The 21,646-nt window shown below is 44.8% G+C and overlaps 1 protein-coding gene across 8 annotated transcripts in view; it reads left to right on the top strand.

The window, feature by feature from the left end:
- CENPT (centromere protein T) overlaps positions 1 to 21,646 on the top strand; it is an 822,208-nt gene that overhangs the window by 619,000 nt on the left and 181,562 nt on the right. For all 8 annotated transcript variants that reach the window (XM_033941803.1, XM_033941802.1, XM_033941796.1 and 5 more), the window contains one exon: positions 18,836 to 18,932. In XM_033941803.1, the coding sequence (XP_033797694.1) occupies positions 18,836 to 18,932 (97 nt within the window). The remainder of the gene's footprint in view (positions 1 to 18,835; positions 18,933 to 21,646) is intronic.

Raw genomic sequence — 21,646 nt, 5'->3', positions numbered from 1 at the left:
GGTGCAGGATCCTGCTAGTAAGCCAGAGCACACTTCCTTCACTAAGTTTCTTAAGGAGATGTCAGACACCCTTTCAATCCCATTAGAGTCTGATTCTAAAAAGTCCAAGGCATTCCTTGATGCTTTGGATTTTGACCAACCTCCTAAAGAATTTTTGAAATTACCCCTTCATGATATCTTAAGGGAAACTTTTTATAAAAATCTGTATACTCCTCTCACCATCCCAGGAGCTCCAAGAAAACTGGAATCGCTTTATAAAGTTATTCCTATTCCAGGGTTTGACAAACCTCAGCTGCCACATGAATCTTTGCTGGTGGAGTCAACCCTGAAGAAATCTGCAGGCTCCAGTGTGTATGCTTCTGTCTCTCCTGGCAGAGAGGGCAAGGCTATGGACAAATTCGGTAAACGACTTTACCAGAATGCTATGTTGGCCAACCGTTCAGGTAACTATGCCTTTCACTTCTCGTTTTACCTGAAACATCTTATCCAGCAGATGGCCACTTTTCAAAAATATATTCCAGACCGCAAACTTTCTGCTTTTCAGCAATGTACTGCCAGTCTCTTGCAACTCAGGAAATTCATGGTCCGTTCCATCTATGACACATTTGAACTGACATCACGAGCTACTGCAATGTCTGTAGCTATGAGACGATTAGCAAGGCTTCGCGTCTCAGAACTTGATGTTAACCACCAGCACCTCCTTGCCAATACTCCCTGCCTGGGTGATGAGCTGTTTGGAGAATCTCTGGATACCACCACCCAGAAACTTTCGGCTCATGAGATGAGGTGGGATACCTTATTGAAAAACAAAAAGAAACCCCCTCCTGCTCGTCCTTTTAGGCAGCAGTCGTCGTATCAGCATCACTTCTCCGCTAGGCCAATTCAGCCTCATCCTCCTCGGCCTCGGAGACAGCGGCAGCAACAGCACCAACAGGCTCGCCAACAACAGCCGCCTACAATAAAACCTGTTGCTCAGCTTAAACCAACTCAGCCCTTTTGACTCTCTTCTCCAGGGCATAGCCAGTCTTCCTCCCTCGTGTCCTCTTCCACAACCTATCGGAGGTCGCCTCCAAATTTTTCTGGCCCGATGGGAGGTAATTACCACCGATCAATGGGTGCTCTCTATCATCGCCCACTACTCCCTCATTTTTCAAACTCCTCCTCCGTTAGGCCTGCCAAAAGAGTCTGCTTCCAACAAGACTCAATCCCTCCTTCTCACTCAAGAGGTTCAATCCCTCCTTCTTCTCAATGCCTTCGAAGAAGTTCCTCCAGATCAGTGAGGTCAGGGATTTTACTCCCGGTACTTTCTAGTTCCCAAAAACACCGGAGACCTCAGACCTATCTTAGATCTCAGAGATCTCAACAAATGCTTTGTCAAGGAGAAGTTCAAAATGCTCTCTCTTGCCACAATCTACCCTCTTCTCACTCAGGGCGACTGGCTATGCTCCCTCGATCTCAAAGAGGCCTACACACATATTCCGATCCATCTAGCATCCAGACAATATCTATGCTTTCTCATCAATCACACTCATTACCAGTACAAGGTGCTACCCTTCGGTCTGGCCTCCTCTCCCAGGGTATTCACCAAGTGTCTGATTGTGGTAGCAGCCTATCTCCGCTCTCACAATTTTCAGGTCTTCCCTTATCTGGACGACTGGTTGATCAAGGCTCATTCTCCTCAGGCGGTTCTTCTTGCCACCAACCAGACCATTCGATTTCTTCAACTTTTGGGGTTCGAAATCAATATCCCCAAGTCGCATCTCATTCCAACCCAGCGACTTCAATTCATTGGCGCCATTCTGGACACTGTTCTTATGAGGGCGTTTCTTCCACCCAACCGCCTTCTGACCATCCTTCAACTTTGTCTGCAGGTGTCTCAACAATTTACCATCTCAGCAAATCACATGATGGTGCTCTTGGGGCATATGGCATCGACGGTGCATGTCACCCCCTTCGCACGTCTTCACCTGCGCACTCCTCAATGGACCCTAGCAACCCAGTAGTCACAAGCGACAGATCCTTGCTCACAACACATATCTGTGACATCGTCTCTTCGACAGTCGCTACGCTGGTGGTTGACATCTTCAAATCTATCCAGAGGTCTACTATTCCATCTACCTCCTCATCAGCTGGTCATCACCACAGATTCTTCCCCCTATGCCTGGGGGGCTCACTTGAACGAATTCCAAACTCAGGGTCTTTGGACTGCCCAGGAAAAGAAACATCACATCAATTTCCTGGAGCGCCGAGCAATGTTTTACGCCCTCAAGGCATTCCAACATCTCCTCTTTCCTCAAGTACTACTCCTTTGCACAGACAATCAAGTTGCCATGTACTACATCAACAAACAGGGTGGGACAGGCTCTCGCCTGTTGTGTCAGGAAGCCCAACGGATTTGGTCTTGGGCGACAGCTCGTCATTTATTCCTGAAAGCCGTCTACATTCAAGGGGAGCAGAATTCCTTAGCAGACAATCTCAGCAGAATTCTCCAACCCCACGAATGGACTCTCGATCCCATGACTCTCCAGTCCATTTTCGCTCAATGGGGCACTCCTCAGGTGGACCTTTTTGCAGCTCCTCACAATCATCAACTGCCCCTGTTTTGCTCCAGACTGTACTCCCCTCACCGTCTGGCACCCGATGCATTTCTCCTTGATTGGGCCAATCTCTTCCTCTATGCATTTCCTCCTCTACCCCTCATGCTGAGGACATTGTTCAAGCTCAGGAGGGAACAAGCCACCATGATTCTCATCGCTCCACGGTGGCCCAGGCAACACTGGTTTTCCCTTCTACTTCAACTCAGTACCAGGGAACCCATACTTCTTCCACTGTTTCCTTCTCTGCTTACTCAGCATCAGCAGTCCCTACTACATCCCAACTTACAGTCTCTGCACCTGACAGCTTGGTATCTCTCAGGCTAAATTTGGCTTGCTCTCTCCTTTCTCAGCCTGTCCGTTCTATCATTGATGCTTCCAGGAAACCGGCCACCCTTCATTGTTATCAACAGAAGTGGTCTCGGTTTTCTTCCTGGTGCCTCTTGCATCACCATAATCCCACGTCTCTAGCAGTGGGGCTTGTGTTGGACTATCTTCTTTCCTTGTCTGACTCTGGTCTCAAATCTATCTCTATTAGAGTTCATCTCAGTGCCATTGCTGCTTTTCATGAGCCAATTCATGGAAAACCCCTCTCTGCTCATCCTTTGGTTTCCAGATTCATGCGGGCCTTTTCAACGTTAAACCACCTCTCAAGCCCCCTCCTGTGGTCTGGGATCTCAATGTAGTTCTTTCCGCATTAATGAAGCCTCCTTTTGAACCTTTGGCTACAGCACATTTCAAATTTCTCACTTGGAAAGTGATCTTCCTTATTGCTCTCACCTCTGCCAGGAGGGTCAGTGAGTTGCATGCACTAGTGGCCGATCCACCTTTCACTGTTTTTCATCATGATAAGGTGGTTCTGCGTACCCATCCAAAGTTTCTCCCTAAGGTGGTGTCTGACTTTCACCTTAACCAGTCCATTGTCTTACCTGTTTTTTTCCCGAAGCCTCATTCTCATCCAATTGAACAGGCTTTGCATACCTTGGACTGTAAACGTGCTTTGGCTTACTATCTCGAACGCACTAAGCTTCACAGATCATCTCCTCAACTTTTTTTGTCTTTTGACCCTAACAAGATGGGTCATCCTGTTTCTAAACGCACTTTGGCTTGCTGCTTGCGTTTCATTCTGTTATGCTCAGTCGGGTCTGACACTGGAAGGTTCTGTCACGGGTCACAAAGTTAGAGCTATGGCAGCGTCTGTAGCTTTCCTCCGCTCCACTTCCATTGAGGAAATCTGCAAGGCTGCTACTTGGTCCTCAGTTCATACTTTCACATCTCACTATTGTCTGGATTCATTCTCCAGACGGGATGGACACTTCGGCCAATCTGTTTTACAAAATTTATTTTCCTAATGGCCAACCTTCCCTCCATCCCTCTTTTTGTTAGCTTGGAGGTCACCCATCAGTCAAGAATATGCTGCCTGCTTGTCCTGGGATAAAGCACAGTTACTTACCATAACAGGTGTTATCCAGGGACAACAGGCAGATATTCTTGCGTCCCTCCCACCTCCCCGGGTTGGCTTCTTAGCTGGCTTATCCTAACTGGGGATCGCGCGCCTCCGTCGGGCAGGAAAGGACTCGCGCACGCGCGGTGCGGCCTAGCTAGAACTTTCTAAGTTCTTAGAGTGCAATCACTCTAAAATTGTCCGTACCTGGGCTCTGTCGGTGCCGTCACCCATCAGTCAAGAATATCTGCCTGCTGTCCCTGGATAACACATGTTACGGTAAGTAACTGTGCTTTCCAGTAGATAGGTGAGACATTCTAGACCAGAGTTTCTCAACTTCTTAAAGCCAAGTACCCCCTAAGTCTAACAAATATCAACGAGTATCCCCATCCATACTCCGCCCCTGACCCCACCCCCATAATAAAAGTACTATTTGTAATGCAATTTCTAACATTCATTTTTCATATACACACAATATAATCTTATTAAGAAAAACTTAATGGTAACCATAAAATTTAAAAAGCATATAAGCAGAGAAAATGTTAATTATCATTTATATTTGGTTTTCCAAAGAGGTCAAGGCAGATGACTTTAAAATACGCAATGTCACCTCAGTAACAACTATAGAAAAATAGACAAATATAATGCAAAATATAGACAGCAGATATAAATTCTCAAAACTGACACATTTCGATCACTAAATTGAAAATAAAATCATTTTTCCTACCTTTGTTGTCTGGTGATTTAATGAGTCTTGGTTTGCACTTCCTTCTGACTGTGCATCCAATATTTTTTTCTTTCTGCCTCCTACACACTTCTTCTCCTTTGGACCTCATTCCCTTCCCCAACCAACATCTCTCTCTGTCCCTCCATGAGTCCAACTTTTCTTCCTCTCTCTCACTGTTCTCTCATTCCCTCCCTTGCTGCAAAGGGAGTGGGGAAAGAGAGCGAGAGAGAGATCCAGGGTGTCAGTGTATTCAATATCTGCCCACAGAATGCTTTGGTTCAGACAGCGAATGGTTGTTTCCACTTCTAAGGTTACTTTGATTTGATCTCATGGATTCTAGGATGGACCATCAACCTAAGACTCTATTTGAAAGCAGACCCAGACCTTCTTTGGGTTCCGGTTGTTCTAATTTCATAGCTCACAGTGATTGTAACTGTATGTAAATACCACATTGCAGATATCTACACAGGACTACCGATGATGGTATAGTGGCTACAGGCATTCCCATCCTTCCACCTCCAGTTCTGCGCCCCCTGCTGAAGAAACAGAATGGTGCCAGGCCAAAGGATGCTCCTCTTCCGACAGGGAGCCGGCTCTCAGTCTTTCTTCCCGCCTAGTTGCAAATTTCATCTGACAAGTGTGGACTCTCCTACAGGTCGCCCAGTCAAAGCGCTTAAGGTTCCAGACACCGTTCAGTGCTGGCAGGATATTCTAGCTATAGTGTTGGTGCCGCCCGAACATTCAGGCTCAAGCAGATACTCTATGTTCTTTTTCATGCCCAAGAAAGGCTCAGAAGATTGGAGAACTCTTCAGTTTATGTATGCGGTTCTCAAGGTTCCACACTTTTGAATGGAGGCTGTGCGTTCAGTCCTTGCAGCAGTGGTCCAAATAGAGTTTCTTGACTCTCTGGATTTCACGGATACATATTTGCACATTTCCTTTGTTCTGGCCCACCACAATGTTTTTTTGCGGATTTATGTTCTGGTCCTGCAATACCAATTCTCGACTCTGCCCTGGATGTTCACCATGGTAATGATTGTCATGGCAACTTACATGCAAAAGAAATAAAAAAGTCTTCAGGATCATCCTTTCTTGCGGTGCTGGAGGTCCAAGGCTGGATTGTTAACTTCAGGAAAAGCCATCTGACGATCAAACAGTTTCTGGGATACCTGGGAGTTCTTTTTGACTCGGCTGCAGGATGCATCTATCTGACAGATGCCTGCTGGTGGAACCTCTGTGCCCAGTATTCTCCCCTTCTTCAGCGGCTGGCTCTGTCGGCATGGGATTATCTTCAATTTCTGGGATACCTGGTTGCTACACTGGATGTGGTTTCTTGGGCGATAGCGCACAGGCTTCCTCTTCTGCATGCTTTGCTATCTCGCTGGGCTCTGCACAAGGATGCCTTGCAAACCTATCTTCCTTGGATTCTGGAAGCACGAGCAAGCGTGGCTTGATGACTTCTTCCGCAATTGCTCTGCAGAAACATTCTGTTACTCGTTACCTTCTGGATCATGGTGATGTCAGATGCCAGCCTTTGGGGCTGGAGAGTACTTTACAATCATTCTCCCTTTACAATCATTCGTCCTCAGCAAAAGTGGTCACTCATTCAGTTAGCTCTGATGAGATTGCAGAAGACTCTGGAGGTCCAAGTGGTCAGCATCTTCTCCAGCAATGCAATGACAATAGCCAGGGAGGGACCAAGAGCACTCCTCTGGCTCAGGAAGCCTCCTAGTGCTGATGGTAGTGTATGTGGCGAGCAGACTTCTTCAGCAGCCAGATTCTGGTTCCGGGTGAATGGGCCCTGTCCACAGTGGTGTGCTGAGCACTTGTGATGCGCTTCCACCTCCTGGCCTTGGCAAGAATCAAGACAATGGATCGCTACTTCAGTCGCAGATCCGAGCCTGGAAGAGAGGGCCTCGCTGCTCTGAGCAGCTATGAACTCAGAAGATTCTCCTGTATGTCTTTCCTCCTTGGCCGATGTTTGACCGGATCAATCGACGGATCACAGCCCATCCAGGCCAAGTTGTTCTGGTGTTTCCAGTTTGTTCTTGTGGATTGTGGTACACATATCTGATGCATCTGTGCGGGAGTTGCAGCCTTCAGTCGAGCAATCATCTAGACCTCCTCCCACTGAATTCAGTGCCCTTGGAGGTTCTGGGTCCCTTTGCTCTTATGGCATGGTTCTTGAGCGCGCAGCCTTAGAATACAAGGGATATTCTGCTATTGTTGTAGATGCTCTTCTCAAGTCTAAGAAGTTCATGTATTTGGCTTGTGCGAAGGAGTAGAAGACCTTCCAAATTGATGTATCCAGGACCAGGTGGTACTCCGACCTCGCTGATTCTCGCCTTCCTTCAGGCTGGTCTGGCTAAAGGCTTTTGTGTGGCTTCTCTTTGGGTCCAAGTGACCAGGCTCTCTCTCTTGCTTTTAGATCCTGAAAGCGTCAGTCCTTGTGGACGTCTCATCCTGATGTCGCTAATTTTCTGAAGAGGGTTCTTCATGTCAGACCATCGGTTAAGAACATAAGAATAGCCTTACTGGGTCAGACCAATGGTCCATCAAGCCTAGTAGCCCCTTCTCACGGTGGCCAATCCAGGCCAAAACCCAAGGAGTAGCAATATTTTATGCTACCGATCCAGGACAAGCAGTGTCTTTCCCCATGTCTTTCTCAATAACAGACTATGAACTTTTCCTCCAGGAAATTGTCCAAACATTTCTTAAACCCAGCTACGCTATCTGCTCTTACCATAAATTCTGGCAATGCATTCCAGAGCTTAACTATTCTCTGAGTGAAAAAAAAATTCCTCCTATTGGTTTTAAAAGTATTTCCCTGTAACTTCAAGTGTCAAGTTTCAAGTTTTATTAGTTCTTGATAAATCGCTTATTAAATATCTAAGCGATGTACAATTCAAGTAAAATAGAAATACAAATACACTGACTTTAAATAAAAACATACTGTGGTAACATACATGAACCGTGAGGATTAGGGGGGAGAGTTACAATATGTTTGTAGAAGAAGAAATACATTAAAGGGAAGATAACTCAAGGAAGGGGAGGGAAAAAAAAATTTGTATGATGTCAAGCCCATGGAAAAAAAAATATAAGTCTGGGGGTCATATATTAAAAGCATCCTTGAAAAGATAAGTTTTTAGAGCTCTTTTAAAAGAGAAGAGGTCCTTTATGTCTCTAATGTACTGGGACAGAGAGTTCCACAACATAGGGGCAAGGACTGAAAACATGTCTTGTCTTCTAGTGTCCCTTAGTCTTTGTAATTTTTGATGGAGTGAAAAATCGATCCACTTGTACCTGTTCTATTCCACTCAGCTGTCTCTTTTCCAAGCTGAAGAGCCCTAACCTTTTTAGTCTTTCCTCATACGAGAGGAGTTCCATCCCCTTTATCATCTTGGTCGCTCTACTTTGAACCTTTTCTAGCGCCACTATATCTTTCTTGAGATAAGGAGACCAAAACTGAACGCAATACTCCAGATGAGGTCGCTCCATGGAGCGATACAGGGGCATTATAACATTCTTAGTCTTGTTAACCATCCCTTTTTTAATAATTCCTAGCATCCAGCATCCTAGGTCAAATTGGATTATGATTGTTGTGTGACCCTTGCTTAGCTGTTCTGTGCCATATGTTACTAGTGCTGTTTCCACCATCTCGGTGCACTGATTTTTCCTGTGAAGGGTGGAGGATATTCAAGTGTTTTAGGTTTAAACAATTTTTATTGATGCAAACAACATCAAATACAGTTGAAGACACAAATGCTAAATACAAAAATGATGCATCAAATATAATAATATAATAAACACATATAAATACTCTCTACATCCCCTCCCCAACCCCCCCTTCCCTTCACCACCCAATGGCACTCTTTACGCCATCTCGTCAAAACATCAATCCTACTAGATGAAAACTCAGTTAGGATACCCAACTTAAAACTGCACTTCGACCTTTAGTATGTAATGTTTGTAAATATGGAACCCAGATCTGCAAAAACAGCATTTTTCGCTTCCTAGTCCTTCTAACATCTCTAGTTTCCCAGATGACCAACTGATGTAACTGATTCCTTCAATGCCAAAACTTTGGCGGGTCAGGGATCGTCCAATATTGAAGAATACATTTTTTTGCCAATAAACTCATCTTCCTACACAGAGTCTTATGCCCCTTGGGTAAGTGTCCAAAAGCCTCTGATAAATCCAAAATAAAATGGGTCGGAGAACATCTAGGGTCTAGGGAGGGTACACACATTGCAAATTGTACCAAAAGAGTCCAAGTAGCTCAAGCGGGAATTCCCCCACAGGGTACACTCATTTCTGAGTCTGGGGTAGGTGCTCATATTACAGCTAGTACTAAAAGTGTCCAAGTAGCTCAAGCGGGAATATCCCCACAGAAACATAGCGAACATGCGACATGGAAAGGCATGTTGTTTGGGCAACAAGATCCTAGAATTAGAGACTGAAATGAGGAACGCTGACCTGGATGTGGTGGCGATATCTGAGACCTGGCTCACGGACTCCCATGGGTGGGACATGGTCATACCGGGCTACAATTTACTTCGCCGTGACAGGGAGGGCAAAATAGGAGGAGGTGTAGCACTATATACTAAAGATGACATTAAAGTCACCAGAATCGCAGATATCAGGTACACAGGGAAATCCCTTTGGGTAAATTTGGCCAGGGGGAAAGACAAATGCCTGTATCTTGGCGTAATATACAGACCTCCAAAACAACAGGATGACCTGGATATGGAATTGATCGGAGACATAGAAAATATCACCTTGCGTGGGGATACAGTACTGTTAGGTGACTTCAATATGCCTGATGTGGATTGGAACACACTTTCCTCTGCATCCAGCAGCAGTAGGAGGCTATTGAACTCTATGAAGGGAGCAAGACTGAGACAACTGGTGTTGGAGCCAACAAGGGAGCAGGCAATACTGGACCTGTTACTTACCAATGGCGAAAGTGTCACAGAGGTCTCAGTGGGCGAAGCGTTGGCCTCCAGTGACCACAACATGGTATGGTTCAATCTCAAAAAGGGGTTCGCCAAATGTAACACATTGACCAAGGTCCTCAGCTTCAAGGACACCAACTTCGAGGGCATGGGGGAATTCATCCATCATGCACTACAAAATCAAGCAGTAACAGATAACGTAGAAGAAATGTGGTCAGCTCTGAAAGATACCATACAAGAGGCAACCAACCGCTATATAAAATCAGTAAGTAAACGGCGAAGGAACAATAAGCCACAGTGGTTCTCTGCGGAAATCTCAGGTCTCATAAAAGAGAAAAAAAGAGCGTTCATTTCTTACAAACAATCAGGGAATCAGGACTCGAGAGAAGACTACCTGGCCAAGGCAAGAGCCATCAAAACAGCAGTTAAGAGGCCAAATTCCGAAACGAGGAGACGTTAGCGAAGAACATCAAGAAGGGCAATAAATCCTTCTTCAGGTATATTAGTGACAAAAACAGAAACACAGGCGGGATAGTACGCCTTAGGAAACCAGACGGGAACTATGTAGAAGCAGACTCGGAAAAGGCTAAACTTTTAAACGAATACTTCTGTTCGGTCTTCACCCGCGAGGCGCCGGGATCCGGTCCTCAGCTACAGACAAGGGATGGCTCAGTAGACCCGTTTAGTAATTTCAAGTTTACGCCAAGCAGTGTCTACTGTGAGCTGTCTAAACTCAAGGTTATCAAAGCGATGGGGCCAGACAACCTACACCCCAGGGTGCTCAGGGAGTTAAGTGACGTCTTGGCGGAACCACTATCCGCGCTGTTCAATCTCTCCCTTAGTACGAGTATAGTCCCATTGGACTGGAAAACGGCTAACATCATTCAACTCCACAAAAAAGGTTGCAGGATGGAGGCTGCGAACTATAGACCGGTGAGTCTCACATCAATAGTGAGCAAGCTGATGGAAACTCTAATCAAACGTCAATTGGATACGATCCTGAACGAGGAGAATCTACGGGATCCCCGTCAACATGGATATACCTGATCAGCTTCTTTGACTGGGTGACGAAGCTGGATGTTGGGGAGCCCCTGGACATCGTATACTTAGACTTCAGCAAAGCTTTCGATAGCGTACCACACCGCAGGTTGTTGAGCAAAATGAGTTCTATAGGATTGGGTGACACATTGACAAAATGGGTTGAGAACTGGCTTGGAGGTAGGCTTCAGCGGGTGGTGGTGAACGGCACCCCCTCTGAAACGACAGAGGTGATCAGTGGAGTGCCGCAGGGCTCGGTCTTGGGCCCGATCCTGTTCAACATCTTTATAAGAGACTTGGCTGAAGGGCTTCGAGGTAAAATAACGTTATTCGCAGATGACGCCAAACTATGCAATGTAGTAGACAGGAGTGCAACGGTCAAAAACTCAATGTCCGACAATATGACGCACGACCTACTCCTACTGGAGCGCTGGTCTAGGATCTGGCAACTAGGTTTCAATGCCAAAAAAATGCAAAGTCATGCACCTTGGCAGCCAAAATCCATGCAAAAATTACACCCTTAATGGCGAGATCCTAGCAAGGACTGTAGCAGAACGGGACTTAGGGGTGATCATCAGTGAAGACATGAAGACTGCCAATCAAGTGGAGCAGGCTTCATCTAAGGCTAGACAAATCATAGGGTGTATACGTAGGGGTTTCGTCAGCCGTAAGCCTGAAGTCATTATGCCATTGTATAGATCCATGGTGAGACCCCATCTGGAATACTGTGTACAATTCTGGAGGCCTCATTACCGCAAAGATGTTCTGAGACTGGAGTCAGTCCAGCGAATGGCCACCCGGATGGTCTCGGGACTCAAGGACCTCCCGTACGAGGAACGGCTGGATAAGTTGCAGCTATACTCACTCGAGGAACGCAGAGAGAGGGGAGACATGATCGAGACGTTCAAATATCTCACGGGCCGTATCGAGGTGGAAGAAGATAACTTCTTTTTCAAAAGTCCCACGGCTACAAGAGGGCATCAGGGAAATCAGGGGAAAATCAGGGGAAGGAAGCTGCACGGTGACACCAGGAAGTACTTTTTCACTGAGAGAGTGGTTGATCGCTGGAATAGTCTTCCACTTCAGGTGATCGAGGCCAGCAGCGTGCCTGATTTTAAGACAAAATGGGATAGTCACGTGGGATCTCTTCACAGAGAAAGGTAGGGGAGGGTCATTAGGGTGGGCAGACTAGATGGGCCGTGGCCCTTATCTGCCGTCTATTTCTATGTTTCTATGTAACATCGCAAGGATCTTCCAATTAATTCTGACATATAAGATATTACTCGCTTCCAAAAGTGCTGAATAAAGGGACAAAACCAAAATGCATGATCCAAAGTATGACTTCCCATCCCACATTTATGACACAGTGGAGTTGAAAGACCTCCACTATAAAACAACTGTACACGAGTAAAATAGGCATGTAAAGTTACCCTATAATACGTTTCTCTTAACCATGCACATGATGTCACCCCAGGTGTTGCCCTTAAAGTACGTGCTACATTCCATTGTTCCAAATTAAGCTGTAATTCTCTTTCCCATTTATGCCGAATATACTGGTAGTCTTTTTCTGGTTTTAATCTTTGTAAGCTAGAATGAATATTAGACACTGAATGAGACACCCCCTCATCGCAATCTAGCCCCCAAGTGCCTACTCAATTGTGCTCTGTCAAGGGATCTCACATAGTGTTCCACTTGAAAACACGCAAACTGCACTCCCCAGGTCACCCCTATCTTAGCTAATAATTCTTCTCGGGTCAGCAATTCCCCTTCAGCCCCCAAAACATGTTCTAAACTTGAAACTCCTCTTGCTCCCCATAGTATATATGAATCCCGTCCCGGAAGAAAGGCCAGATTACCTTGCAAATGCAAGAGATCCGTAACCATCGGATTCCCTCCCAAGATTTGCACAAGCCAAAGCCATACTACCTGTAATGTGTTAAATAATACGCTTGAATGAATAAAAGAGGGCAGTGCACTCTGGGTACTATGTAATAATGCAAACACATCATATGGAGCATAAAACTCCCATTCCATTTGAATTGGAGTATAAATGCTGGTCATATTTAACCAATCTCCTAAATGACGAAGGAGACACGCATAATTATAGATCCTCATATCTTTTAATCCTAACCCCCCCTCCCCCCCTTTCCAATTACTCAGCAATTGTGTCAATTTTATTTTAGGTTTCTTGGACACCCAACAAAAACGAGTAACTTTTTTATAAAAGATACATAAATCTTTCTTTAGTAAACAATGGCAAAGTCTGCAATATGTAATTTGGAAGTCAACATAGTCATTATTATCCCCAAGTACATAAGCTGCCCTTGCGCCCAAGTCAACGGAAACTCTGAACCCCATAAAGCCTGAACCTCCACAGAGGACGCTAATGCTTCTGATTTATCTAAATTTAAGCAAATGCCTGCATAATCGCCATATTCTTTAATCAAATCTAATAATGCCATCAAGGAATGCAAAGGATCCGAAAGGTGTACTAAAATATCATCTGCAAAAGCCGATAATTTAAAGATATTACCTCCGATGTCAATCCCTCGAATAGACGGCATTGCATATATATCCCAAATAAGGGGGTCCAGAGTAAGAACAAATAATAACGGTGATAAGGGACAACCCTGTCTCATCCCCCTGAAAACAGGGAACTTACCCGTTTCAAAATCCTTTAACACCAATTTAGCCTGTGGAAAAGCATATAATGTACGCACTGCAGATACAAAAACATCAAAACCATAAGCTGTTAATGTATCATATAGAAAATCCCACCTTACTTTATCAAACACCTTTTCAGCGTCAAAGCTAACCAGCACAGGAGGTATATTATACATCTCCCGCTGTTCCAGAGATAACAACAATTTTCTTACATTTTTAGCTATTGCTCTTCCCTTCACAAATCCAACCTGAGCATCATGAATAAGGGAGGGCAGAACAACAGCCATCCTATTTGCCATAATCTTTGCTAACATTTTAACCTCCGTATTCAATAAAGAAATAGGATGATATGAACCTACTTTTTCAGGGTCTTTATTTGGTTTTGGCAACACCAGAATTCGAGCCATATTCATACCCTCCGATAAAGCCTCTGAACCAACCATAATGTTAAACATCTTAGCAAGTGGATGGATAATCTCCTCTCTTAAAAGTTTATAAAATTCAATACACATTCCATCCTCACCTGGCGCCTTCATCAGAGGACTATTACCAAGTACACTTCCTCCAGTGTAATTGGCGTATTCAAACGCTCCCTATCCTTCTCAGAGATACAAGGCAACCTTATCCATCCAAATAGGGACCCACCAACAATCCATTTTCCAAAGGAGAGGCATACAAATTTTTTTTTTTTTTTTTTTTTTAGGCATACAAATTTTTAAAATAGTGAAAAAAATATCACCAATCTCTGGATCTGTTATAACCCGCTTCCCTTGCTCATTTATCAAGGCCCGAATCCTACTGGGATCCTTTCTAGATGAAATTAATCGGGCTAATAGTTTCCCCTCCTTATTCCCATGTCTATAAAGTTGATACTTATAATATGCAAGGGATTTATGCGCCCGCAGATGCAAAAGGGAATTGAGAGTTACTTGATATTCCATCAACTCCTGTCTATGCAGAGTTGCCAGATTGTCCATATTTCCTTCTGATCTTTACTATGTCCCTCTCCAAACGTAAAATTTCCCTATCCTGTGCTTTTTTAACATGACTACTATAACTTATAGTATCCCCCCTTAACACCGCTTCCCAGAATAAAATAGGATCCTCTTCTACATGAGCATTATACCTTTTGTAATCTTTCCACGTGCCCAACAGCCTTTCTCTATATTTTTGGTCCCTATACAATGCTAGAGGAAACACCCATCGCCACATCCCTTGAGATCCCCCTCCTTCCTGCCACTTCACATAAACCCATGCATGATCAGAGATCATATAAGGACCTATATCTGTCCTCACCAGTTTTCAAAACACCGATTCCGTAACCCAAATATAATCTCTGCGGGATTGTGTACAATGTGCTCTAGACACATGAGTATAATCCCTCTCAGAACCATGTAATATCCTCCAAGGATCTATCAAATCCAGATTTTCACTAAATTTTTTAGTTCTCTTTCCCCTACCCAACGCTGAGGACCCCCCGGTCCCGTACAATTCAAGCTAGAATCATAAACAACATTAAAGTCTCCCCCCACAATTAGAGAGACCTGAGCAAATGGTAATAATCTGGTCAATTTGGCATAAAATGCCGGGTCACTTTCATTAGGAGCATAAACACAACAAAATACAAAATTCCACTGCGCTATCACCCCCTGACAGAGCACAAATCGTCCCTCCATCTTTTGCTAAAATTTGTAGATTATCCAGAAGACCCTTACGAAAAAGAATCACTACTCCCCTATGTTTTCCTTGTACAGAAGCTGCCACACATTCTCCCACCCACCATTGCTTCAATTTTGTATGTTCTAGATCAGTTAAATGAGTCTCTTGAAGAAAGGCCACATCCACTTTATGACGCTGTAATTGTTGTAAAATTTTTGAACGTTTAATGGGAGAATTGATCCCCCCCATATTCCAAGTTACAAAATTAACCAGGGTCCATTACCATTAACCATTCCACATTTATTATCTTCAAAACCCGTGTAACTTGATCATCCCAGCCCCTGACCAGGTCCCACTCGATCATCAGCTGACCATCCAGTAACAAAGTTAGATAGAGAGTACCATCTCCCCTTTCCCACACCCCTATTCCAAACCCTTCCACCACTACCCCTTTATTATAACCCTCCCCCTTGAACCCAACCCAAAGCTGCATCTTAAGACCTTCCTTACAGATCTCAAGATTTATAAGAAAGAAGTAACACCACCACCCCAGCCACCTCTCATTAACAACCTAATCAGTCCTCCAACCGATCCATCCATGTAAACATAAACACACTCACTCAACACACACCTACTCATTTCAAAAATAACAAAATCATTCAACAAGAATGTCTTTCAAATAAACTTCACAGTAACTAGCACAGCCCAACTGCCGCTGTCAGCGCGAAGCATATTCCGATCACCCGTCAGCGCTGTGCAGCCGACAACTCGCACCAACTTGTACTCCGCTGCCGAGGACACACTCATATGATTGATGAGCGCTGCCTCAGTCCTTCAAATCCACTAGAGCACACCAATTTTTAAAAAATTAAGATGGCTGAAAACGGAGCCATCACATTAGGCTACCATTTCCATTGATGACGTCTATTCAAGTGTTTTAAGTAGCATTTGAACTGTTCTGTGACATATCCTGCCATCATTTTGATAAACAGAGGGATGGAAACTACTGGATGATAATTAGTCACATCAGAAGGGCTGAGTTTTGGGTTCTTGGGAATTGGCATTAAGACAATTCCTCCTCCTGATTTAGGGAAAGGGATGATTATTAGGTGATAATTGAGGCAATGGATTATTTTTCCTATGGTTGTTGGGGTGGCTGCTTCCTGGAACCTTAACCTGGTGCCATCTAGCTTTACCAAGGCTCCTATTGAGCACCTTTGAGAGGCTTCCCTCTTGGACTTGACGCTCAAGATTGTTTTCAGGTTGCCATTCCTTCGGCACAACGTATGTCGGAACTACTGGCTTTGTCTTGCTAAGCCCATTTCCTCAATATTTCGGAGGCTAGGGTTTCTCTACAGACAGTTACTTCCTTCCTGCTGAAGGTGGTCTTGGCTTTCCATGATGTTAAGGAAGTGTATTTGCCTTCCTTTCAATCTACAGGTTCCAGGACACAGGATCACCTGTTGAAGAAACTGGATTGCACAGAGTTCTTCTGCATTATGAGGAGGTCACCAACAAGTTTTGTCTCTCTAACCATTTGTTTGTGCTGACTCATTCAGTTAAGTGGGGCACGATTTCCAGATGGATCTGTAGGGCCATTTTGTCAGCCTACATGCTTCCAGGGAAACAGTCTCCTGTTTCCGTCAAGGCGCATTCTACCAGGAGCGTGGCTTCTTCATGGACTGAAGCTAGATCAGTCTCTCCTGAGGAGATTGGCAGAGTGGCAATATGGTCTTCTCTTTACACATTTGCCAAGTTCTACAGAGTAGACGTGGCGGCAAGACTGGACTCTGCTTTTGGGGCCTTGGTCTTAAAAGTTGGCGCAGCAAGCCCATCTTAGCTTTGGGGGGACTGCTTTTGTACGTCCCTACTGTCTAGAATATCTCATCTATTGCACTGGAAAAAGAGATTATGTACTTACCCTGGTAAGCTCTTTTCCAGTAGATAGGTAGGCCATTCTAGACTCCCATCCAGTCCTTCCTGCACCAATCTACTGTTTCAATCTGTTTTATGCTTCTCCAAGTTGACTCTTGGATGCCTGTCAGCCCTTGTAGGCTGGGAAGAATTTGTATATATATTTCTATATATTGGGGAGTACTTTCTGAGCTCTTTTGAAGCCAGTGATGGCGGTTAACAGTACTGTTTAGTTACTTTTGAGCATAACATTTTGTTTAAGTCTGTTGCTACAGGTGCCTCTACTTCATGTGTATTGGGTGCTTAAGTACTAACTGAAGGTAGAGCTTGAGAGCCCAGTGAAGTACAACAGAGGCAGAGTGAAAAATTCAGAGTGGATTCCTTCTGCAGCAGCACGCAGCTATATGGAAATAACCCTACTGTCTAGAATATCTTGCCTAACTACTAGAAAAGAGCTTACCCCAGGGTAAGTGCATAATCTCTTTTTATAGAACCTTGCTCCTACTGAAGATTAGAGTCACAGGACTGGACTTATAGAGGGCTTCTCTAATGCAGAATTAGTTATGTTCCCAGAATGTTGATAAACAAGAGGAAAAGACCCTACTAAAATGGAAGAGTCAATTGAGCCCTGTAGGGTAGAAATATTTAGTACTTCCACCATTAATCTTACCATTTCCTCTTTCCCATATCTCTTTCAATTAAAAAATATAAAACTAAGATTATTTTATTATGTCAGAGGCAATTGAATTTCTTCAGGCTCCACAATGGCTCCTTTGTGGGTTCCAAAGGGTAGTTCCAAAGAGGAAAATTTTATGCCTTTGGACATATGCCCATGGGCCTTGTTCCTTAGTAGGCAGTTAATTATAAGTGGAGTGCCCTGCTCTGATGTTGCACCCAGTGCTGGGATCAGGAACCTCTACTTGGCCACAGCTGTTCTATGCAGCAACTCCTCCAACTTCACTTGTGATTGCATCCACAGCGTGCTTGTAGGTAAATGGTTACTAAAGTTGAGAATACAATGTACAGTAGGTTGTTCAGTTTATTACAAAATTTTTTGTCATGTGCTTAATTACACAAGATAAAAGCTTACAAAAATAACAAAAAAAAAAAAGAAATAGGTGAATGTTCTTGACCCTTCGAGCTGTGGTCCTGGAGAAGACTTCTACAAATCCCATTGGCAGCTAGGATCACCTACAAAGATGTTCTTGATCATATAAACCCAGCGTTGTCCCTGAAAGGCAAGAGTACCAGACAGAAACTCACCTATTTTGGACATGTGATGAGGGCAAATTCACTAGAAAAGGCGGTGCTACTCGGAATGGTCATTGGTAAAAGGAAGCAGGGGAGACCAAATGCCCATTGGCTGGATATCATCAAGAATGACACGGGAATGAACATCAAGCAATTGAAAGAAGCCATGGAAAGCAGAGAAGCATGGCAAGGACTGGCCTACAGAGTATCCAAGGGTTGGACATGACTGAATGAATAGTAGTAGTAGTAGTAGTAATTATAAATATTTCAAAGATTTTTTTGTGTACATTTTTTGTTTATTTTTAATCAGTGTAAGCTTTGTCATCCCTAATATAGATACTGTGCTTAAACATGGTGGTCTAATGTAATTTACTTGTATATTTGTCTTTTTCTCTGCCTGGTTTTGGTTTATGATTAATTCTTGAGTGTATTTTGCTCAGGAACTAAATATATTATACCTTTTGGAGATGCTAAGCTTCCAGATATATTCGGAAGTTCTTTTTTTTTTTTTTAGTTTTTCAGTAGATCCCCCAGGCATTTATAAGAACAGAAACTGTCTATTTTTAAAATTTTATTTCTATTTTCTTAGAACTGTCCATGGATAAGAACATATTCTTGCGCATCAAGGACATCAAATTTTCTCCTTCATTGCCAACACCACATTACCTGAAAACTACCAGCTCAAAGTAAGTGCTAAGGAACAGGATGTGAAATATGCTAGATCTTATAGCCCAGGGATAATTGAAAGTAATTTTAAATGACAATAGGTGAAAATTTGTACTTGAGCACTGTAACAGATGTCTATAAAAATTTTAATGCTAAATAAGCTTAAGGGACAGGTCACTTTGCTTTTTGTTTCTGGATATTGTGTATATTACTTCTGAGGGTAGTCTCAATATACTATTTCACTGAGGTAAACCTATATTGCAATTAGAGCCACCATAATTAAGCCCCTCTTTTACAAACGCATAGCGTGAGTTTTAGGGCTCCTTTTACTAAGCTGCGGTAGCATTTTTAGCACATGCAGAATATTAGCGCATACTACGCGGTTAGAACTAACGCAAGCTCAATGGTGTCGTTAGCATCTAGCGCGCGTGGCAATGTAGAGCGCACTAAAACTACTAGCGCAGCTTAGTAAAAGGAGCCCTTAGCGCCAGTAGTGGTGGTAACTGCTCCGACGCTCAGAAGAATTCTATGAGCATCAGAGCAGTTACCACCGCTGCTGGTGCTAAAACCCGCGCTATGTGTTAGTAAAAGAGGAGGTAAAGTTGCTTAAAAAGAACCAACAAATTTATTTAAAAAATTTAAATCCTAAGGGGCTCATAATTGAAACAGAAATACTTCTAAAATCCCACCTAAATCGGCACTTGGACGATCAAAAAGACAAGTCGTCCAAATGCTGAAAATTGAAACGGGTTTCAGACGTATCTAAAAATAGCTTTTCAGTGCTGCTGGATGCCCAGAACTGAAAGGGGCGTTTTAGGAGGAGTGGTGAGGGTGGGATTTGGGCAGGATGTGGGCTGAGCTAGACTGTTGTACTGCAAGTATAACCAAAAGTTTAACGAGACTGCCTAGACGGAACTTGTACGTTGTGACTTAGGCGATGTAAAAACAGGTCTAAGTGCCCACAAGGTATCCAAAGTGACCAGATAACCACTGCAGACACAAAGTACAGACTAGAGGTCTGCACGGGAACGGGGATCACGGGGATCCCGCTGGTCCCGCGGGGATCTCGCGGGTTCCCCCCCTGGCCCACGGGACTCCCATGGGGATGCCCCCCTGACCCACGGGACTCCCACGGGGACGCCCCCTGGCCCATGGGACTCCCACAGGGATGAAAACAGCCTACCTAAATTCTGGCGATGCAGGCATGCAGCTTACAAGTCCGGCGTCGCAGCGGGAAATAGCCATGCTGAGCAGTGAGCTCAGCACGTACACAGATGAAAGCCTTGCTTGCTGATTGGTCCGGTGGCCCCGCCCCGCCGTGCCGCCGGACCAATCAGCAAGCAAGGCTTTCATCTGTGTACGTGCTGAGCTCACTGCTCAGCATGGCTATTTCCTGCCGCGACGCTGGACTTGTAAGCTGCATGCCTGCATTGCCAGAATTTAGGTAAGCCGTTTTCATCCCCGTGGGAGTCTCGTGCGCTATGGCTCTAAGTCAGGGGTGCCCAACACGTCGATCGCGATCGACCGGTAGCTCAGGAAGGCAACGTGAGTCGATCGCAGAGCCCATCCCGGGCTCCGTGATAGACTCGTGTTGCCGTCCCGATCTACCGGGCCTATCAGCCTTCCTCTCCCCGACGTCAAAGACGCCGACGCGGGCATTAGGCTGTTTTTGTCATTTCGGGTGGGGGGTGGTAGCGGCAGCAGCAGCAGCCTGAAAAAGAAATCATCCTGGCCGGGGTCGGTGTTATGCTCCGGAGCTTCTACAGCTTTCCTATCTCCCTCTCCCTTCTACCTGCTTCCAGCCACACCCCCTGCTCCGCGGCTCTCTTCGGCAACTCAGCAGCAGCGATCGACACAAGCTTCTGATGTCGGGGCCTACCCTCTGCGAGTCCTGCTTGTTTCAACTTCCTTTTTCCACAAAGGCGGGACTCATAGAGGGAAGGCCTCGATGTCGGCAGCTTGTCTTGATCACCGCTGCTGAAGAGTTGCTGAAGAAAGCCGCGGAGCAGGGGGGTGTTGCCAGGTGCAGGTAGAAGGGAGAGGGCCAGATGCAGGACTTGTGGGTGAGGGAGGAGAAGAGAGAGAGAAAGAGAGAGGGGAGGGAAACAAAAGGAAATATTTCATATTGGGCTGGGCCGGAGTGGAGGGAGAGTGGAAAGATTCTGGCTACCGGGTGCAGTAACAAAGGAAAAGGGGAGAAAGCTGAAAATGGAGATAGTGACACAAAGAAGAGAAAGGGTAAGTAGGACCTACTGAATAAGGATAGAGATACAGAGGGGACATGAAGAGGAGGTGAAATAGAAACATAGAAGTAATGCTGAAAAAGTGGGGGGGGGGAGATAAAGACATTGAAAGGGCAAATGGTGAACATGGGGTAAAGACAAGGACAGAGACAAATGAAGATTCTGAAAAAGTGGTGAGATAGGGATATAGGTGAGATGGACACAAAGAAGGGTGATGCTGGAAAATAGGTGGAATAGTAATTCTGACAAACACAGAAGGGAAATGCTGGATCAAGGAGAGATGGGGCTCAGGCTGGATGGAATGAGGAGAAATGCCTTGTTAGCCCAGAACTTCCTCTCCTACGTCAGAATTGACGTCAGGGAGCGGAATGCTGGTCAGTGCAACGCTTCTGCAGGGAAAGCTTGAGACGGCGGTGGCTTGGGGGCTATTCCCCGATGGCGGTGGCAGCAAACCGAGTGGCTTGGGGGGGGCACGGAGAAAGAAAGAAAGG

This window comes from Geotrypetes seraphini, chromosome 4 (genome assembly GCF_902459505.1).
Source record: "Geotrypetes seraphini chromosome 4, aGeoSer1.1, whole genome shotgun sequence".
Classification (NCBI taxonomy): Eukaryota; Metazoa; Chordata; class Amphibia; order Gymnophiona; family Dermophiidae; genus Geotrypetes; species Geotrypetes seraphini.
Note: the sequence above shows the minus strand (reverse complement) of the source record. Positions and strands in the feature narration are given on the sequence as shown.